Source organism: Oryctolagus cuniculus, chromosome 20, assembly GCF_964237555.1.
Source record: "Oryctolagus cuniculus chromosome 20, mOryCun1.1, whole genome shotgun sequence".
Taxonomy (NCBI): Eukaryota; Metazoa; Chordata; class Mammalia; order Lagomorpha; family Leporidae; genus Oryctolagus; species Oryctolagus cuniculus.
This window is the reverse complement of record NC_091451.1, coordinates 39,195,814-39,215,946: the sequence shown is the minus strand read 5'-3', so window position 1 is coordinate 39,215,946 and position 20,133 is coordinate 39,195,814. Positions and strand designations below refer to the sequence as shown.

The window sequence follows — 20,133 nt, the reverse complement described above, 5'->3', positions numbered from 1 at the left end:
CAGCCAGCCCTGGCCCTGTGACTCACCCCCGCAGTCCAGCTGCCACAGGAGGGAGAAGAATGCTGAGAACTCCACCCGGGGTGGGGAGGGGACTGGGCGGGGCTGGAGCCCCGGGTGGGAGCCTGGAGGCAGCCTTGAAGGGCTGGGCTGGGGCTCTGGGGGTGGGGGTGCCGTGGGATGTGGATGGAGTCCACGTGGATGTCCATGGCAGGGCTTGTGGGTGAGGCCGTTCCTGGACTCAGTGGGTCTATTCCCAGGGCCAAGGTCCGTACCTAGGAGCTGGCGGGCAGTTCGAGGCCGAGGGATTTCCAGGGTGGTGGCGGGGGGATGCTGGAGACAGGCGGGTGGTGGAGCTTTGAGGCCATGGTCGGCAGAGTCAGGACCTCCTTGGCTGCTGGGAGTCCAGGGCCGGTCCTGCCCAGGGGTGGGGGTGCGGCCGGAGGTGGGGGCCCCAGCAGCAGGGACGCAGCCCTCTGGGCAGAGGCCAGGTCGCTGGGTCTTCAGTCCGGCAGAGTGGTGTCCAGGCTGACAGTGACGAGCCTGGGAGGTGCATGGGGGCCGGCGATGTGCTCCTGCCAGGACAGGGAGAGGGTCAGGTGGAGGTGAGAAGCCACGAGCAGGAGAGGACCAGAAACCCCAGGGGCACCGTGCCGAAGGGGTCAGGGGACCCAGAGCACCAGGCAGTCTGGGCAGGCTGCCTGGAGAAGGGGCCACGGGGCCAGTGGAGCCTGGAGCTCCCAGGGCTCTTTCTCTGGGGGAGGCCCCCTGGTGCACCTGTGTCCTGCCGCCCCGCCCTTTCTCAGGCTCACTTCCCTCCCTCCTCCTTCCTCCTGGGCCCCACCTTTCACACCTCTTGTCTGAGTCAAAGTAACATTGTCCTGACCCAGGTCCTGGGCTGGGTCCTTCCCCAGTGGACCAATTTCTGTGTTGCTACCAAGAGGAATTGTTGCAAATTCTAGCTATCAGATCTGCTCTTGCTCAAAAACCGGCAATGGCTCCCTATCGCCCGCACAACGAACCATCTAAACTTTCCAACTAAGACGCCTTGCAATCTGGTCTCAGCCTCCGTCCTGGCGTGAAGACCCCTGGCCAGCTTCCAACTCCCTGACATAGATCCCTTGCCCTCCCTGCAAAGCCCTCCCCGCCCCTCCCCCAGGCCTTCACGCAGGCCTGGACAGGGAAATCCAGTGGTCTCCTGCACCCTCGGAGCCAGCTGCATGACAGCTCTCTGCCCACCCATGCCTCCCCTCATCCTGTTGTTCCTCCCCGACCCTGTCACTCTGGCCTGGGGGTGGGGGGGCCCGCTGCCCATGCTGTTGGCGCCATCCTGGGTGGTGGGGGCCCTGCTCCACTGTCACCTAGAAACTCTCCATCGGCTAAAGGGATCCTCAGGCCCCTCTCGGTCTTCACACAGCCCTGGCACCCCCAGGATGACTTTATTTCCCCTGCTGGTGCAGGTGTCTGCTCTGCGGGTCTGTGGACTTCAGGCCATCACCTCCCGAGGTTCCCACTGCTGCACCTGCCCCTGGGGCACGTGACGTCTTTGCTGGAGGCAGATCCCAGACCCCGGGAGACAGAGAACACGAGTGGGGCCGAGAACTCAGGTGCCTGCCCACACTGGCACCACGGGGGGCGCAGCGTGTCAGGGGAGGGCAGTGCATTGTGGGTCAGACGGACCTGGTCTGACAGCAGCTCAGCCCCCAGGGGGTTCCTGAAGCTCTGGAAACTTCCTGCCCCCCCCCCCCCCCCGCTCTGCTTATTCACCCTGCAGAATTCGGATGAAACTGTCCCGTCCCGGGCTGGCAGGGCAGGTGGGAGAGGAGCCCAACCCCACGGGGCCTTGCAAGGGGGGAAGGGGTGACAGGTGTCACCGAGGCTGCTGTGGGCTAGCAGGTGACAGCTGCAGGTCCTGGAGCTTCGGGAAAGCCTGGGTGAGTGAGCCGTGGTGGCCACCCCACCGACCCCGCCTTCCGTGTCGTGGCTGTGTGCCGCCTCCATCCTCTCTGCCATCGGCGTCCTCTACCGTGAGTGCTGGGAGGTCAGGGTTGCTGCAGGGGCCCAGGAGAGCATGGGAGGCTGTGACGGGCCCCTGTCCCCAGTCTGGCGGTCAGCCCAGGGCCACTGCGGTTCAGCAGGGCAGGTGGAGGGAAGAAAACTTGGGGTCGAGACGGGACACAGGGACGAGGCAGAGCTGGCGTCCGAGTGACAGAGCGACCGTGAAGGTGCTGGCACTGTCCCCTGGCCCGGGACCTGCGGAGGCCCAGGGAGGAGGCTGGGGGATCAGGAGGAGCCGCAGCACAGACGCCGCTCCACAACCACAGGGGCGCGGCAGGTGCAGGTGCCGAGAGAGAGAGCCGGGGCCATGATGGCCTCAGAGCAGCCTGGCCCTGCGGAGCCCCCACCTCCCACCCACGCACCCTCTCCTGGGTCAGCCCTCGCCCGCAGCCACACAGCGCAATTCTGAGGAAGGCAGTCCTGCGTAGCCAGCTGAGTCACTTGGCAGCAGCTCCTGCGGTTTGTGTCTGACAGTGGCTGCCTCCACCCCCTGCCGGTGCTCTCTCTGACCCGAAACCCTGATCCTGAGACCCACCTCACCCCTGCCTGGTCCAGGTGCCTCTTCCTGGGCCAAACGCCTGTGGGCACAGGGGCAGAGCGGGACAGGCGATAAAACAGCTGCTCCGGCAGGCACCTGGGGAGGAGCGGTTTCCACAAGGACACAGTGGGTTGTCACCACACCATTACACAACCAGGTGCACACACACTCTCGGCACCAGGGCTGCCGTGGGGAAGGAGGGGGCCAGGAGAAGAGCTGCCCGTCTGCCGGCCCCACTTGACCTGAGCTTGGCCTTCAGGGAGCCCAGGAGCCCAGGACCACGCCGGTCCCACGGTTCTTGCCACAGACCTGAGTGTGTGCGGCTCCCTGGCTCTGCCGCAGGCATCGGATCCCGGCCCCCCCTCCCCCCCCATCTCAGCAGGACGCCCTGCGGAGGCTCAGATGTTGCCCCTGGAGGCTCGGGGTCGGCCGCATGGCCCTGTTCTCACTGCGTGGAACTGTCTGCGGATGGAGCACCACGAGGGAGATCATAGACTCGGTGGCCCTGGTGGCCAGCTCCCCTGGGGGCCCAAGGTGTCCCCAGAGCCAGCCAGGAAGACACTGGCCACAGAGAACACTGGCACTGCCTTAAGCAGGGCAGGAAAGAGAGGGGCCTGGAAACCTTGTCCCAGCAAGGGCATCGGACACCCAGGACAACATCCCCGTGCCCTCAGCCGCCTGGCGGCCCGCACCGGATGCTGCCCCCCAGCACCCTGTGTCTGTGGCTGACAGCTCTGGGCAAGGGGAGAGGGCTCGGAACCCTGGGCACAGCCCAGAGGATCTGGGCAGGATCCTTCCCCGTCTGCACTCACGGACGTCAGGGCCCCACGGGGGCTGTGTGAGGAGAGATCCTGCGAGTGGGGAGGTGAGGCCTTGGAAGCCACCTTCACCACTGACAAGGCCAGCGTTAAGAAATGTTTTGATCAAATGGCAACACTGACAACTGCCATTCCTGTCCCTGCCACCTGCTCAGCCTTGTCCCTCATCTGTGCGCTCCCCAAGGGCCCAGCCTTTAGCTTCCTCCACCCCCAACCAGCCCCTCACACTGAGCTGGCGTGGGGTGGGGGCTGGTCACGCTTGCTTCTGGTCCTCCTGGGAATTCTCACCCAGCCTCAACACCCAGCTCAGATGTTCCTTCCACTAGGAGGAGGCGCAGGTGGCGCAGATGGTGGTGGTTGAGGGTGGGGCTGGCACTACTCGTATTGGTGATCAGGCTCGGAAAGTGGTGGTGGTGGTGATGGTGATGGAGGTGGCAGTGATGGTGGTGATGGTGACGGTGGTGTTGAAGGTGATGGAGGTGGCAGTGATGGATGGGATGGTGGTGGTGGTGATCGTGGTGGTGGTGATGGTGAAGATGGTGCTGGGTTGATGATGGTGATGACGGGGTTGATGGTGTTGATGGTGAAGGAGGTGGTGATGATGGATGCAATGATGGTAGTAGTGATGGTGGTGGTGGTGGTGATAATGGTGGTGATGGTGGTGACAGAGTTGATGATGGTGTTAACGGTGTTGATAGTGATGGAGGCAGTTATGGTGGTGATGGTGATGGAGGTGGTGATGATGGATGAAATGATGGTAGTAGTGATGGTGGTGGTGGTGGTGATAATGGTGATAATGGTGGTGATGGTGGAGACAGTGTTGATGATGGTGTTGACGGTGTTGATGGTGATAGAGGCAGTTATGGTGATGAAGGTGTTGATGATGGCGATGGAGGTGGTGATGGTAATGATGGTGGTGATGATGGTGATGGTGATGGGTTGATGATGGTGATGATGGTGATGTTGTTGATGGTGGTGTTGATGGTGTTGATGATGGTGTTGGTGGTGATGATGGTGATGATGGTGATGATGGTGTTGATGATGGTGTTGGTGTTGATGGTGTTGATGGTGATGGGTTAATGATGGTGATGGTGATGATGTTGTTGATGGTGTTGGTGGTGATGATGGTGTTGATGGTGTTGATGATGGTGTTGGTGGTGATGATGGTGTTGATGATGGTGATGGTGGTGTTGGTGTTGATGGTGTTGATGGTGATGGGTTGATGATGGTGATGGTGATGATGTTGTTGATGGTGTTGGTGGTGATGATGGTGTTGATGGTGTTGATGGTGTTGGTGTTGATGATGGTGTTGATGGTGTTGATGATGGTGTTGGTGGTGATGATGGTGATGTTGATGGTGGTGATGATGGTGTTGATGGTGATGGTGATGATGGTGTTGATGATGGTGTTAATGGTGGTGATGATGGTGTTGATGATGGTGATGGTGATGATGGTGTTAATGGTGTTGATGATGGTGTTGATGGTGTTGGTGTTGATGATGGTGTTGGTGTTGATGATGGTGTTGGTGTTGATGATGGTGTTGATGGTGTTGGTGTTGATGATGGTGTTGGTGGTGATGATGGTGTTGATGGTGATGGGTTGATGATGGTGGTGGTGATGATGGTGTTGATGATGGTGTTGGTGGTGATGGTGGTGATGATGGTAATGGAGGTGGCAATGTGGTCTTGATGGTGATGGTGGCTCTAATCTGAACAGGTCTTGGTTACCCCACTCATGTAGACGTTAAACATCAAAGCGTCATTGGGGTGGTGCTTAAGGGCCGAGGCCTGATCCAGTCCTGGTGTCTGAGGGCAGGGCCCACGGGAGGGGGCTGGGGTTGTGGGCGTGGAGCCTCATCACCTCATGCTGGTGGCTCCAAGGGAAAGAGCAGGCTCCCTGCCTTTCTCTGCCCGCTGTGCACCTGGTGTTTCCTCCACCCAGGCTCGGCCTTTGCCAGCCTCCACCCTCAGCAGACACAGACAACGGGGCCACCCGATATTAGCCGTGAGCCTCCAGATCCAGGAGCCGAGGTCACCGTCCTCCTGCTCGGTGTTTGTTACGTGGTGAGCAGCGGAGCTGCCCCGGCGTCGGTGCCGGTGCAGATCAGAGACTTCATCACCGTCACTGGCCAGCACGCAGTGGTAGTTCTCATGCCTTCTCCTGGGAGTCAAGCCGGGAGCTTTGGTCTTTGATCTGTCCTGGGTCATCTCTTCCCCCTAGGGATGGAGGCCTTTGATGGACAGATGTGGGAGGAGTCAGGTTCTAGAGGGGGCGGGGAATAGGAGCTGGGCCTGGGGTACCCACGCGGGGTTTCCTCCCTTGGCCTCCCGCCCAGTACCATCCGTCCATCCATTCACTCACCTAGGGGCTGTTAGTGACCGCCCCCTCCGCGCCGGCGCTCTGTAGGAGAGTCCGCTAAGCAACACCCGTCCTCCCCAGGGCTTCTGAACACACAAGCTCAGTGGCTCTGCCTTCTGACACCTGGACCCAGCGAGAGAAGCGTCTGCGACATACCCGTGGCCCAGCTGTGCCTGGGAGTCAGCCCACGTCAGCAATTAGGTCCCAAACCCAGAAATTTGACAAAAGGGAAAAGGAGGCGCACAACTCCCTGACCGAACTCTGCCTCACCCTGGCCGGGGGATGGCGGTCTGAGGATCCTGGGTGCCCCGCGTCCTGGGAATCTGTGAGGTTTCAGGCATGGGGCTGGGAGGAGGTGGGAGGTCCGAGAGGCAGGCAGGTGGAGCCAGGGCAGCCCTCTGGAAGCGAGTGCCAGCTGGGAGGAGGCCACGCTGGGGAGCGAACTGTGCATGGAAGCGCTCTCTGTCTCCCCACAAACGGGGCTGCTGTCCCCCAGACCCAGCACCCAGGAAACCGGGGTTTACAGAGGTGAGGCTCAAAGGGGGTCCTTACGGGGCCCTCACCAGCTTGCCCAGTGTCCTGCCCCTTGAGCTCAGACGCAGAGATGCACGGGGGAAGCCGGTGTGGCCGGCTGGGCCCTCTGGGAGCTGATGCTGAGCTCCTCCTGAGGCACGCACACCTGTGAAACCGGCCAGGAGGAAGCAGGGCAGGGCGGGGCAGGGAGCAGAGCTGCAATGCTGTGGGCGGAGCTCAGGCCACCCGCGGGCTGGGGAGCGAACCCTGCTCTGCAGCGCCCCCTGCTGGGCTGGAGCGGCTGGGCCTTGAAGGCAGACCACTTGCCCTGGAAGGGCAGCCCCCGAGGGAGACCACACCTGGGGCCGCCGGCCACCCCCTCCCCAGGGCTGGAGGCGGTCTCCGCCCACCTCTGCCTCCCCGGGGCTGGACACACAGAGGCCCAGGGCCGCGGTGCTGGTGGCCGACATGTTGAAGCAGGAAGGGTGCTGGTGGCGACCGCTCAGGCAACCCGCAGCCCACGCCCTAGGAAACAAGCAGGACCTCACAGTGCGGGACATGGAAGGGCTGGGCTCTTCTAAGAGGGAGGAATCCGGGGAGGCTCTCAGGAGGAGGTGAGATGTCAGTTGGTTATTTGTGTGCAGATAGAAGGAGGGGCAGTGCAGGGAGTGTCCCAGGGAGCAGGCAGCCCTGGGCTGGGCTGCAGATGGGGATAGGAGGGGTGCGCAGGGTCAGCTGCAGTGCGCATGCGTCTGGAAAGCACACACCAGGAGAGGGCGGGGCCCAGGGTCATCAGGGCGCCCAGAGGCGGGATGGCCTCTGTGTGCTCTTACAGGCTGCTGCAGGGACCTGGGCCAGTCCAGGGGCTCCTTGGGGCCCAGGAGCTGGGCTGGCGGGCACGGTGCGGTGCTGCCGCGGAAGGCGAGGCCGTGCAACAAGTCCTGAATCAACGCCCTGTGACGGCTAAGAGAAGCGGGGTCCAGGGGACCCGCACTCTTCAGACTGGGCCAGGCACAGAGGGGAACAGGATCCAAGTCACCAGGAGGGGGCGACAGAGAGTTCCTGTTTCCCTGCAATCAGGGCTGAGCAGCGCCTTCCCAGCTCACCATCCTGGGAGGGCTGGGGGTGCTGGCACGCGGGGAGCTCGCCAGGCGCCCTGTGCACCGCGTGGTCGTGCCGCCCCCTCCCCGTGCCCACTGACTCTCCTCTCTCTAAATATATTTCAAGTACATAAAGAAATCTTTGATAAATAAGTAAAGTTCGTTTATCTCTCAGGTGAGACTGAGGGGTCCAGGAGTGAGGTGCTGGGCCTGGTGAGGGCCCTCGGCGGCATCCCAGCACGAGAGGGTGCGGGACTTACTGCAAACCCCCCGCAGTGACTGACGGCCTCCCAGCACGGGTCCCTCCATGCCTGAGTGTGGCGCACCCACGACCTAACCATCTATTAAAGGGCCCATCTTTAACATCAGGACGGGAAGTGAATTTACGCTCACGAACAGGCGGCCCCTGCTCTGCACGGTCAGATCAGCATCCTGGCACCACCCAGACCAGCCTCCGGATAAACACCCCCCCCCCCCGCAGAGCTGCCGCCTATCTGCCCCTCTCTACCCCTGCCTGTGACTGTGCCTGGCCTGGGGCTCCCCCTGTCGCCCCCGCTGCTCTCTGAGGCCGTGCAGCTGTGCGTCCCGACGCCTCCCCTGTTTCTCCCACCACCCCGTCCACCACGCCCGGCCCCCAGCAGCCTGGGGGCCCTATCCTTACGCCACCCCCTGCTCCCTGCAGGACACGTGCACCTGCTGCACCTGCCTAGAACACCGTTCTCCACCCCCACCCTCTCCTCCCTGGGCGATGCCCCGCCTGTGCTCAGTGCCAATGCTCCTTCCTCAGGCGGCCCCTCTGCGGGACCTGCTGCCCTCACCTCGCACCCAGAGCAGGCCCCGTGCCGGCAGCGCCAACTCCTGCTCCTGCAGGGCTGCCCACGGGGTGCCGGGGCCCCTGCACAGAACACGGATCTGTTCCCTGCAGCCGGCTCAGTGCAGAGCGCAGGGCGATTGAGTGAGGATCCACGCAGCGTCCTGCTGAGCCCTCTCCTCCCCGTCCCCTCCCAGCCATGGACATTCAGTGTCCAGGAGAGGGAGGGCTGTGGTGCGCAGGAGCTGGGCGTCTCCCCCAGCCCGGCTCCCCATGCACCTGCCTGGGGCGAGTTCTGCCCCCTCCCTCAGAGGAGGAGTTTGGAGCTGAGGACAGCCTTCCAGGAGGGCAGCGCGCCCGGGGTGCTTCCCAAACACAAAGCCACCTCCTGTCCCCCCAGCCCCTGGGCAAGGGTTTAGGAACTGCCCACAGCTCTGGAGCTGCCTGCTGGCTGGCGAGGGGCGGCGCGCCCTCTGCTGGTGAAGCGCTGAGCTGCAGGGACGAGCTGCACAGCACAGGCACTGAGTCATGGGTGAGGGAGATGAGACCCCATGGGGAGCTCAGGAAAGTGCAGGTTCCCGCCCTCCTGACGCCACGCCCACCGATGGTTCTGAGGCAGGGGGCTGGTGGGAGCGCCCGCGACTCTGGGCTGTGACCAGCTGCCCTCTGAGGCCCCACCTGAGGATAATTTCTGGCCCGGCCACTGGCCCCTGGATATGGGACATCTGAAAGGCGGGGCCCTATTCACCCCCATCCTGTCCTCACCAGGCCCCAGGACAGCTTGTGCCTCAGAGACCCAGACAGTCTCTGCCGAACCAGTGAGCAGCCAGCAAAGCCGACCCAGGAGAAAGGTCCCCGGGCTGTTGGCTCTGCGTCACCCCCCTTCCCACAGCCCTGGGGTTGACTGGGCAAATTGCCAGGCTGGGCTCCTGTGCAGGGAGCCTGCAGGTGGCTGTCTCCTCCCTCAGCTCACAAGGGAAGACCTTCAAGCCTGGCTTCTCGCTCTCCTTACAAGGGCACGTCTTAGAGCCCCCAGCCCTGCACCTGCACCGGGGGTGTAACATTTCCCACCCGGGTTTACGGCCAAAGTCAGCGCTGTTAGCCCGGATCACATAAGTTGCTCAATGGAAAGAACGAGCTAGAGTGATGGCTGTCGCGTGTCTGACCTTCATAAGCAACGCGGCTGCGAGCGTTAAGAGCAGAAGTGACTTAAACAGACGGAAGTAGGATAAAACCCCCGGGTGAAGGCGCTCTGTACAAAAGGCTTAGCTCCTTTCCCCACATACAAGGCTGAGGCTGAGGAAACCTGCGTATGCAGCCATGTAATTGTCTGCCCTAAAACAGCACAGAACACAGCCTCACAAGCCCGGAGGGCGGAGGGGAAGTCGGCCCCTTCTGCCCTTTGTCGCTAGAGAAACCAGGCGTATTCGGGACCAGGAATCAGCAGGCTCTGGCTCCGCAGCTGCGCTGCCAGAAAGCACAGAGATCGGGGGTTCCCAAAGGCGCCTGGGAAGTGGAGTGGAGAGAAAGACACGGACACTGTGTGTCAGCACGATCCAGACACTGCAGCGATGACACCAGCCACCTGTCCACTCCTACAGGATCACGGGAGGGGTGTGGGTGCTGCAGGCTAAGCTGCCCCGTGGGACACCGCATCCCCTGGGGGTGCCTGGGCTCAGTCCCTGCTCTGCCTCCTGACCCAGCCTCCGGCTAACGGCAGGACTGAAGGCAGCAGACGCTGCGGGCGCTCTTGGATCCTGGCCGCCATGTGGGAGACCCGGCTGCAGGTTCCAGCAATGGGCTCCAGCCTGGCCCGGCCCTGGCTGCGTGGGCACCTGGGAAGTGGACCAACAGAAGGAAAACCTCTCTCTCCTTCTCCCTCTCTGCTTTCAAACACATAAATATTTGTAAAATCCCCATGGAAACCTCTGCACCTGACAGCAGCTGATGTGAGCGGCACACGTCAGCGGCCATCACGGGGCAGGTGTGCTGGGCTTTATTTCGGAGTCGTGCCAGCCGAACCGGCCGAGACGCCTGTGGTGCTGGTTATGGCTTCTCTTACCGCGTATTGCCAGTCCTTGTCAGGTGGGGAAGTGGGGGTGGGGGAGGTCTGGCCGGGGCCGTGCAAGGCCTGTGATGTCACTGTTCCAGCCTGGCCAAGGCACCACAGGCAGGACTGGAAAGTCAGTCAATCTCCAGCAGGCTCATGTTCAAGTTGGTGATTTTGTGCTGCCTGTAGACGATGTTAGGCTCGGGTGCCCGTGTAGGCCCTGGACGTGTGAGGATTCCCTGGCCCACTGGACGACTCCAGGAGGGGCTGAGCAGCAGAGAGCCCTGGGTCTCCGGTGGCCACAGGGCTCTGAGACTCTGTCCTCGCTGGTGGCCTGGCACCTGGGGTTCCGCAGGACTAAGCCACTTCAGGGCAGGACAGCCAGGCCCTGGGAGGTGGCCAGCCCCGGGCAGCACACACCTGGCCAGGGGCTGGAGCTGTGCCAGGCTCATTTCAGGACAGGAGTCTCTGGTCACATGGGAACTGAGTGTCCCCACGCCCCCTGGACAGCGCTATAAGTCCCCGAAGGCTGTGCGTGAGGTGGGACGCCAGCACCGCTGGTCCAGCCCCACAAGCTGCCTGTGCACCCGCAGGTTCTGCTGAGCCTCCTGAGCTGCCGTGGGGGTGAGTGCTGGGCCCACTCCACACGGGGGAAACTGAGGCACGCAGAGCTGTAGCTCCTGTGGGCAGAGCCAGGACTGAGCGCTGGCAGCCAGGCCTCGGTCATGGTACGGGGCAGTCAGGTGCGAGACGCCATGGCCTCACTGGGCAGCTCCCGGCACACAGGGCCCACATGGAGAGGTGCCGGGGAGGGGGAGCTGATTGAGTGCTCCTTGCCCTCCTGCTCCCGCCCCGCCTGGGCTCAGACTCAGCCTGTGTCCCCTGGGCCTCACCTGGCTCCCTCCCACCTGCAGGGTCTGGAGGAGGACCCCCACCATAGCCCCCCCCAACCCCGCTGTGGGTCCCATCAGGGGCTCCTCCTTGGAGTCCTCCTTTCTCCCCCAGCTGAGCCACAGTCCTAAACTTGGCTTGTGGATTCCTGCCCCCCGCCCTGACTCCCTGAAGGAGAAAGGGGTGCCCTCTTACCTCCGGCCCACGGCGGCTGGTTACCCAGAATCCCACAGGATGGCCCGGGTCCTCTCACTTCTTCTTTGTCCACCCTCCTGCCACAGGGGCCCTGCCCTTGACCTCCTGGCTAGAGCAGCTGCCTGCAAGGGAGGGGTGTGTTCGTTACTCCTCAGTTGGCCCGGCTGCCTCTCCCGCCGCCTCCCCCTCTGTCTTTTCTGGGTTCACAGCCCTGTCACCTGATGTCACCCCCCCCATTCTGCAGAGTCAGTGTCTACAACACCTGTTGATTTCTCGCCCAAAAGGGCTCTTCTCTCGGAGAGACCAGGTGCAGGCCTGACTCCAGATCGGCTGCACTCATTCTCCCACAGGCCTCTCTCGGCGAGCACCTGCCCAGGTCAAATGCCTGCCTGGGTCCAAGTGCCGCTGTGCAGTGGAAAAGTCACTGGTGCTCTGGGCCACCCCCTCCTCCCCGCACACCTGCATTGCCTGGAGACACCAGCAGGTCCCTGCCCCATCAGTGCTGGCTGTGGCTGGGACACAGGTGGTGGCCAGGACGGGCCACGAGCTGCTGGCAGGAATCTCAGCTCATGCGCAGGGCCAGGAGCCCAGGCCCCACGGGGCGCACCCAGGAAGCTGCAGGGACAGCGGCTCCCAGAAAGGGTTCAGTGGGCACAGCACTGAGCTCCCAGGGGCTCTGAGCCCCACGGTGAGGGTGAGAGGATCGGCTGGGGCTTCCTTCACGCCTGACCCCGCAGGCCAGGGGGTCCGGGGGCCCCAAACAGGGCCCTGCCACAGGAAGAAGGGGCGCCCCCAACTGCTTGGCTCCTGGGGACCTTTGGCCAAGGGAGGTGAATGTTGTTGGGTCTCCCATGACACAAGCCTGCTCTGAGCAGAGAGAAGTCTGAGCCAGTCAGGGAGCAGGGGACTCCCCCGTCAGCCGGTGGGTCCTGAGCCCCTGCATGGCTGGGCCAGGAGGCCCTCGGTGATGCTGGGAGACAGTGCACTGCCACCCAGGGAGCAGGGCTGCTGCCCGGCCCACCCTGCACAGGACAGCCCCGCCCCGCCCAGCACAGCCGCACCAGGCCCCACAGTGCGAGCGGCAGGACCAGCTGAGCAGCAGGTGCAGCCTCAGCACCAGCAGGTGCACAGGCGAGGAGCGGAACACGGGGCACCCACGCAAAAGCTGGTGATGCAGCCGGTCCCAGCCTGCCCTGCTGGGTGGCCTGAGCAAACTGCTGAGTCACGCTGAGCCTCTGCAGTGGAGATGCTGAGTCACACTTGGAGATGAGAGGCAGAGTCCGTGAGAGCCTCAGGGCCAGGGCTGCCCCGGGTTCTGGCCGCACATGGCTGGAAGATGCCGGTCCTCTGGGCGGTCCACAGTGGCCATTGGTGCAGCCCCCAGTGACTTTTCTGAGGCCTGGACGTCCTTCCTGGGCCTGACCTGACCCAGGCGAGCCCTGGGCAAGTCCCCTTTGCCTGCTGTGCGGCAGCGTCCTCTGTCGTACCCTGGGGGCTGGGACACTGGCCCGTCAAGGCCAATGCAGGAGTGAGCGGAGCTGTGCAGGGCGTGGACTCTGGCCCAGCTCGGGTGGAGGTTCCGGCTCTGCCTGGACCTGCCCGCTGCCCTCGGGCATCGCCCACCCTCTGGGCTTTGCTTCCTCGTCAGTCAGGGCAGCACAGCGGTGTGCACACTGGTGGAGTGTGCGGGCGGCAGGGAGTCCAGGCCCGTGAGACCAGGGCGGTGCTGGGCAGGAGGTGAGCGACGCCCAGGTGGTCGCGTCTGATTCTTGGAATGGTGATGATGGAGCCGTGTGTGGGCCTGGTCGGGGCGTGGGAGCCGTGTAATACCATGGTGCTGGGACGAGAGGTCACGGGAGGGCCAGGCCACGTCCTCAAGGGGCCACTCTCAGGGATTGCTGCTCCTCTCTTGCAGGACAATGCAGTCCTCCAGCTCACAGCGCCCCCTGCTGCTGGCAGTGCTGTGTTGCCTGCTGTGGGGACCAGAGGCTACAGGTGCCCGGCAGTCAGAGGAATCCATGCCTACTCAAGTGCACCCCACGCATTCCGAGCCGCCTGTTTGTCAAAGCATCTTCAATAACATTGCTGACATCTTTCTTTACCTGTACAAAGAGTCAGCTTGGATTTCAAAGAGCAGTAACATCGTGTTCTCCCCACTGAGCGTAACTGCCGCCCTCGCCACGCTCTTCCTGGGCACCAAGGCTGACGCCCACAGCCAGATCTGGAATGGCCTGGAGTTCAACCTCCTGGGGGCAGAGGAGCACCTGGTCCACGCCTGCTTCCAGCAGCTCCTCCGTACCTTCCAGCACTGGGACAACGAGCTGGTTGCCGGCAGCATCCTCTTCATCGACGAGCGTCTGCAGCCGAGGGCTGAGTTTGTGCAGGGCGTCCAGCAGCTGTCCCACACTGAAGCCATCACCGTCAACCTCAGGGACACGCACGGGGCCAGGACGCAGATCAACAGCTTTCTGAGAAGGGAAACAAAAAACGAGATAACGGACTTGGTCCAAGAGCTGGAGAACAACACAAGCCTGGCCCTGCTGACGTACATTTCCTTCCACGGTGAGCCGGAGCCAGTGCCTGCGCGGGGCCAGGGCAGCCGCCAGCCGTGTCCCGAGACCGCCAGCGCCCCAGCGTTCCCAGGAAGTGCAGTGCAGGGCCACCAGGGGTCCCGCAGGGCTGCTTTCTTCCCACACCCCAGCAGGTAAAGTAGGGAAAGAGGAGCAGAAGACAGCCACGTCACCGCCTGCCCAGGGGCCCAGCGAGAGCCGTCACTGTCCAAGCACTCACTGCAGGTGTCAGTCTCCTGTGCCGAGGAGCCGCACAAACCAATCAGAGCCCCCTCCAGGGCTCAGGGACCGCCCCCCAGACCGCTCCAGGGTCAGGGACCAGAGTTCGCTCTGGGGTCTGTAGGGTGTGGGTTCAGGTCCTGCCTTCTCACTTATTCGCTGTGGATATGGGAAAAGCCACCTGACCTCTCTAGGGTGCTGCTGTCCTATCTTATCATGGACCAAATCAGGGCCCTGTTGTCAGGTGTCCAGGAGGATGAGCCACATGACAGAGAACGGGGGCTGTGTGGCGCCCAGGAGGTGACCAGCTACCTCGGCTCCCAGCTGCCTCCTGCCTCTGAGCACTCAGAAGGTCAGGGCTGTGGGGCCCACAGGGTGCTCTGAGGCCACTCCCATGTCCCAGGGAGAGGGAGGAGGGTGGTGGGGGTCAAGGCCAGGGCCCTCCCCTCCCCCCGGGGCTCCCTCCCTGCACAGTCCTGCAGTGCAGGGCCCCAAGCCTGGGCCGGCATAGCGAGCTCCCAGCTCCACTGAGACCTAGCACAGGGCTCGCCCCCCCCCCCACAGCCAACACCTCCCCCTCCAGGGAGGAAGGAGGGTCCTAGGGTCCCCGGGGCACCTGCCTCTCTGGCTGTATTCACGGTAGGGTCCTCTTGGTGCCACACAGGGGAGGCTGCCCGTGCACCTGCATTCCCCCTGCAGCTCCCAGGACACGGACTTAGGAGCAGCACGCAGCGTGCTCGCCCTGGGTGATGACTGCCCACCATCAGCAAGTCCAGGGAGCCCCAGGGCAAACAAGTTCCAAGCTCTGGTTCTACCCCTAATTCGTATTAAGCCCTCCCCCCAACCAGCCTCTGGCACAGACACACAATTGCTAACCCTGTGAAGAAGTACTTTCAGCAATGAGCCAGGACAAGGACTCGGGGGCCCTCCTGTGACGTCAGGCAGCTGTCACAGAGCTGTCCTGCAATCTGGGGTTCGCGTCTGCACCCCATTTGCAGATGAAAAGCTGAGGCTCGGGGACTCCTGTGTCACAGAGGGGGCTCCGGGCTCCTCACTGATCACAGTCCCTAACCGCCACCCCACCTCGCCGTGTCCCCAGGGAAACTCCGGGATGAATTCCACACTGAGCTCACGGTGGAGGAGAACTTCCACGTGGACAAGAGGACGACCGTCAGGGTGCCCACCGTCAACCGCCTGGGTGCATTTGACCTGCACCGGGACACCAACTTCTCCAGCTGGGTGCTGGCGCAGCACTGTCTGGGGGACACCGTGGCCTACTACGTCCTGCCCGACGAGGGGAAGATGGAGCAGCTGGAGAGAGGGCTGACGCAGGAGCAGCTGGACGGCCTCCTGAGACCCTTGGACATCAGGTGCCTCCCGGGGCCGGGTGCTGCCCAGGAGCTGCCCGAGCTGGGCAGGACCAGCCGGGGCAGGGGAGGGGCCACCCGCAGCATGCACTGTGCTCCCTGGGGGCGTGGCTCCATTCCGGACCTGTGGGCCGGGGTCTGGGAAATGGCCTTGGCCACAGAAAAGGCAATGATCCTGTCTCTGCGGGCTCCGCCCCCAGCATGGACACGGCCACTTCCCAACGTCCGTGCCCAACGTAGTGACAGTAACAGCAGCACAGGCTACGGCAGAACCAAGGAGGGCTTCCTGGTAAAGGCGGCAACGGAATGTGTTGTCCAAGCACAGATGTCCCTGGTGGGCAGGGAAGAGGCCCAGTAGAGCAAAGGGCCAGAGTGGGAGAGGCCGGGACCTGTCTGCAGAGAGCTGGTGTTGCTGTGACGTCACTCGAGTGCTCTCCTGGCCCAGCAGGGAAGGGCACCAGCATGCCCAACCCCCACACAGACTTGTGCCTGGAACCGTGCCCATGCCCTGCAGAGCTGCTGCCCGCTGTGCCCTATAAGACACACATTACCGCACACACAGGGCTGAGGGTCAACGCCAAATGGACGCCTTCAGCCCTCTGCCCTGCCCCACCCTTCCTGAGGTCCCTGCACCAGGGATGAGAACAGGGGCCCAGGAGCAGCCACGGCCAGAACTCGTCACAGAGCCCCAGTGCCAATCTGCCAGCCCACCAAAGCCCGCACCTTCTCCCCACAACCAGAACTGAGCCCTAAGCCTGCTGGGTCCACTCTCCTCCCCCACGAGACAGCTGTCACTCAGCACCTGCCACCGCCAGCCACGTTCCCCTGGGAGCCAGGCACCAGGGAGTCCCCGGCTGTGGGGGCACCAACACTGCAGGGCAGGTTAGATGCTCTTCCAGGGACACCCTGGATCTGCCTGGCGGGCTTCTCAGGGGAGGTGGCTTTCCAGGGTCCTGTGGGTGCTGACACTCTGACACCTGCTGCAATGGGGGCTACGAGGACAATGACCAAGTCAGCGTCCCTGTGGGTGTGGGGGAGGGGCTGCGCTAAGTGGGAGAAACCAGGAGGAAAGAACACAGTGCCCACGCGGGGCCCCAGAGGACGGGGGCAAGGATGAGACGTCTGCACTGTCTTCCCGCACGGCAGGTCCGCCAGCGTGTTCCTCCCCAAATTCTCCATCTCTGGGACCCACGATCTGAAACCCCTCCTGGGCAAACTGGGCATCACCAACGTCTTCAGCGACGAGGCTGACTTCTCGGGGATCACGGAGCAGGGCCCCCTGAAGCTCTCCCAGGTGAGGTCGCCCCACTGGTGGGCTGTCCCTGTTGTCCGAGGGCACGGGAGGGGCCGGATCCAGACCGGAGACTGAGGAAGGGACAAGGACACACACCAGGGCCACCTGGCTCCTCCCCAGGAGCCTCTTGATTGCCTGGGACGGGACGGGAAGTGTCAGGTGGCAGAGCTGGGGAGGGGGCTTCCTGTGCCGCTGGCCTTGTCGGGGTCTCCCCTGAGGTCGGGTCACTGACCTGTCCACAGGTTGCCGAGGGCCCTGCAGTCCTGGGCCGCGATTTCCCCACATTTGCAGCGGGGCCCAGTGAGTCAAGGCAGTCCCCGGCTCCTTCCCTCTGTGGGCCGCGCAGCCCTGGGTGCCTCCAAGTGTGAGTGTGAGGGATTCCAGCAAAGGGAGCCCTGAGCACCCAGATCCCCCTCCTGCCCTGGGGCCCCTGAGCCTGGGTGGTCAGAGCCCAGGGCATCACCTTCCCCGTTTTGTCTTAAAGAATCTGAAAATCACAGAACCAAGAGCCCTGTGGTGCACACAGGCCCCGCAGAGGCTGGGGGTGCAGCCCGGGGCTGAGAGAGGGGAGGTGGGGACCTGGGAGGGGCAGAGCCCGGGACACAGAGAAAGGCCTGGTGTGACTGCAGTGGAGGGAGGAGGGGACAGGCAGTGCCTAGGGCGCGGCGTCCACCTGGAGCCTCAGTGGGGACAGTGCAGGCTCCGCTCAGCTCCGGGCTCTGCTTCTCTGCCCCGCAGGCCACACACAGGGCGGTGCTGACCTTGGATGACGACACATTTTCTGAGCGCATGTATTTCGATGTGGGCCCATGGCCCTCGGTGCCCACTTTCAAGTTCAACAGGCCCTTCCTGGTCATCGTCAAGGATGACAACAACAACTTTCCCGTCTTCGTGGGAAAGGTGGTCAATCCCAGCCAAGGCTAACAGCCCCTCGGCCTCAGCCCCGCCCCCGCCAGGCCCCGCCCCAAACACAATAAAGTCTGAGCCTCCTCCTAGAGTCCACCTGCGAACCCTGCCGCCCGGAGCCCGTGTGGACTGCACTGTGATGGCGCCGCCTGTGGCCAAGCCCGTGAGGTCCCTGTGCAGCACGGAGCTATGCAGGCGGGGATGAGTGTGGGGAAGCCACACCCAAGGCTCTGAGGCCCTCAGCTCCCCTACCCCTCCCTGTGTGGCCACCTCCCACTCTAAGGGGATCACAGCCCACCCTGGAGTCCACCACCATAGGTGCCACCCCCCCATTACCAGTCTGCCCCGCCCCCAATGCACCCCGCCCATCTCGTCTGCCCTGACCCCCATACTGCCAGGTCTCCAGGCCTCCACTCTGAGTCACACCTGGGTCTATGCACTGCGTGCCCACAACAGAAGGGGAAGACAGTGCTCCTGCTTGTCCCCTGAGTCACCCCCTCCCCCCTGTGCGGCCCCCTCCCATTCTCAGGGTGTCTGCTGGGAACAGAGGAGCCCTTGCTCCCTGGGCTGCGCCTGATCTGTCAGGGCCTCGGGGCCTGGACCCCGCCCTCCTCAAAGTCACCAGGACCACCAGGTCCCCAAGGCCAGTTCCGCCCTGTCCCTGTCTGCTACCCAGTCACGTGGCCGTGGTCCCCAGGATGGGGCTGAAGCCGTGACAGGGACTCCTGGCTGTGAGGGTGACAGCGGCACCTGTGGACCCCGTGGCCTCTCCCTCCGTGGCCCTGCCCGTGGTCTTCCCAGGACGGCCCAGCTCCCGTGCCTCTGCTTGAGCTGTCCCTGCGGCAGCGCTTGGCCCAGGGGCATGGGGCTCTTCCATCGCCCAGAGCAGAGGCCCCCAGCTCAGGGCACCTGCGCCCTGGCTCCCCAGGAGTGGGCTTGTCCAGGGACATCCCTGCCCCTCCCCAGCCTACCCCGTGTGCCCTGGCTCCCTCATGGGGCGTCCCTGCCCTGCCCCAGCCTACCCCGTGTGCCCTGGCTCCCTCATGGGGCGTCTCTGCTCTGCCCCAGCCTGCCCTGGGGTCTCCGTGTGCATCCCCTGGTGGGGACAAGCAGGTTGAGGGATGCAGCACTTCCTGTGCTGTCATTCAACCTGGGGAAATGCCCACATTTCAAGGGGCCGGGTCTACCCTGGGCCACAGCTCTTCCCCACACAGCGGTTCTGCTCTTTTCAGGTTGGGTCTGGACTCAGCCGGGACCTCAGTGTGCACCGGTTCCTGTTATGGTAGCAGCGTTATCAGTCCCTGAAATGCTGCCATGCCTCAAGCCTCTCTCTCTCTCCATCATGTGATCTTCGTGAAATGATCAACCCCTGGGGGCTTCGGTGTCCCCGCTGGGAGAAGCAGGTCCGTGTAACTTGCCATGAGGTTGAATCAGATCGATGTAAAGAACACAGGTCCCCCGCCTGGAGCATGGAATCTGTGTGACCGCCCCATCCCTACGGTGGCCTTTGCTGGGCGACCGTGGGCAGCTGGAAGACGGGGTGCAATTCCTGAGAGAAATGGGAGGGAAGAGGCGGGAAGGGCGGCGGGTGCCCACTTCCGACACCAGCTTTTCTAAGCAGGGTCTGTCCTTAGAGCGCCTGCTAGGTGTGTCTCTTTCTGATTGGAAGAGATCCAGCGACACCTATTTAACCCTAGGGGGCTTCACTGTCGCCCGGAGTCACCAGTCGGGGGCGGGCAGACAGCTGTGCTAGGATCGCAGCGAGGTGCAGCCGGGAAGCGGGACAGCATCGTCTCTCAGCTTTGCCTGCTTCCTCACGCTTTGTAAAGGTGTGTGAGGAAAGCAGAACACGGCTGCGGGGTCCAGCCGCCCCCGGATTCTAAACACAGTGCAGGCAGGGCAGGCAGCAGTTTCGCTTGCTACGCCACGGCACCAGCCCCCAGGTAATTTTTAAAAGTGTGTGCATCAGAAGACCTTATCCACATACTAAGGAGACAACCAATAGAGAGAAAATATCGGGAAATCGTGTATTGGATAGGAGGCAAGCATCCAGAGCAGGCAGGGAATCCCTAACACTATACGACCTCGTCAAACAACCACATTCAGAAATAGGTGAAAGACCGGAAGGCGTTTCTCCAGATACCCGCGTCCTTAGCACGCGAAAGAACTCAACCTCACAGCAACAGGTGCTTGCAAATCCAGACTGAAGCCAGCCGTCCCCTCACAGCACTGTGAGAGCTGCCCTTGGCATACGGCCTCGGGGAGCAGGTGTGGAAACCAGAATCCTTGTCCACTACCACGCTCATGTCCAGCGGCACCGCTGTTGCAGAAGTATGGACGTCCTGTATCAGCTGGCCCACCGGTTCCACTTCCGGGAATTGTTAAGTCGAATGAAAGTGGTGGACCCTCCCACTCAGCACGTTAGGAAATGAGGGTAAATGGTTCTCT

The 20,133-nt window shown here is 63.0% G+C and overlaps 1 protein-coding gene across 1 annotated transcript; it reads left to right on the top strand.

Annotated features, from left to right (window-relative positions):
• The first annotated feature begins 10,743 nt into the window (after window positions 1–10,743).
• Window positions 10,744–17,795, top strand: LOC138843241 (alpha-1-antitrypsin-related protein-like). Its single transcript, XM_070065649.1, has 5 exons — window positions 10,744–10,867; window positions 13,245–13,891; window positions 15,218–15,488; window positions 16,632–16,779; window positions 17,518–17,795. The coding sequence occupies exons 2-5, from the start codon at window positions 13,249–13,251 to the stop codon at window positions 17,701–17,703; spliced, it is 1,248 nt and encodes a 415-aa protein (XP_069921750.1). The 5' UTR covers window positions 10,744–10,867; window positions 13,245–13,248; the 3' UTR covers window positions 17,704–17,795.
• The last annotated feature ends 2,338 nt before the right edge of the window (window positions 17,796–20,133 follow it).

What these genes read in the sequence shown, in the direction of transcription:
- LOC138843241 (XM_070065649.1), top strand. Translation starts at nt 13,249, where the DNA reads ATGCAGTCCTCCAGCTCACAGCGCCCCCTGCTGCTGGCAGTGCTGTGT. An exon ending in CTGAGACCCTTGGACATCAG is followed by an intron (nt 15,489 to 16,631) that starts GTGCCTCCCGGG and finishes CCCGCACGGCAG; the next exon opens with GTCCGCCAGCGTGTTCCTCC. An exon ending in GCCCCCTGAAGCTCTCCCAG is followed by an intron (nt 16,780 to 17,517) that starts GTGAGGTCGCCC and finishes TCTGCCCCGCAG; the next exon opens with GCCACACACAGGGCGGTGCT.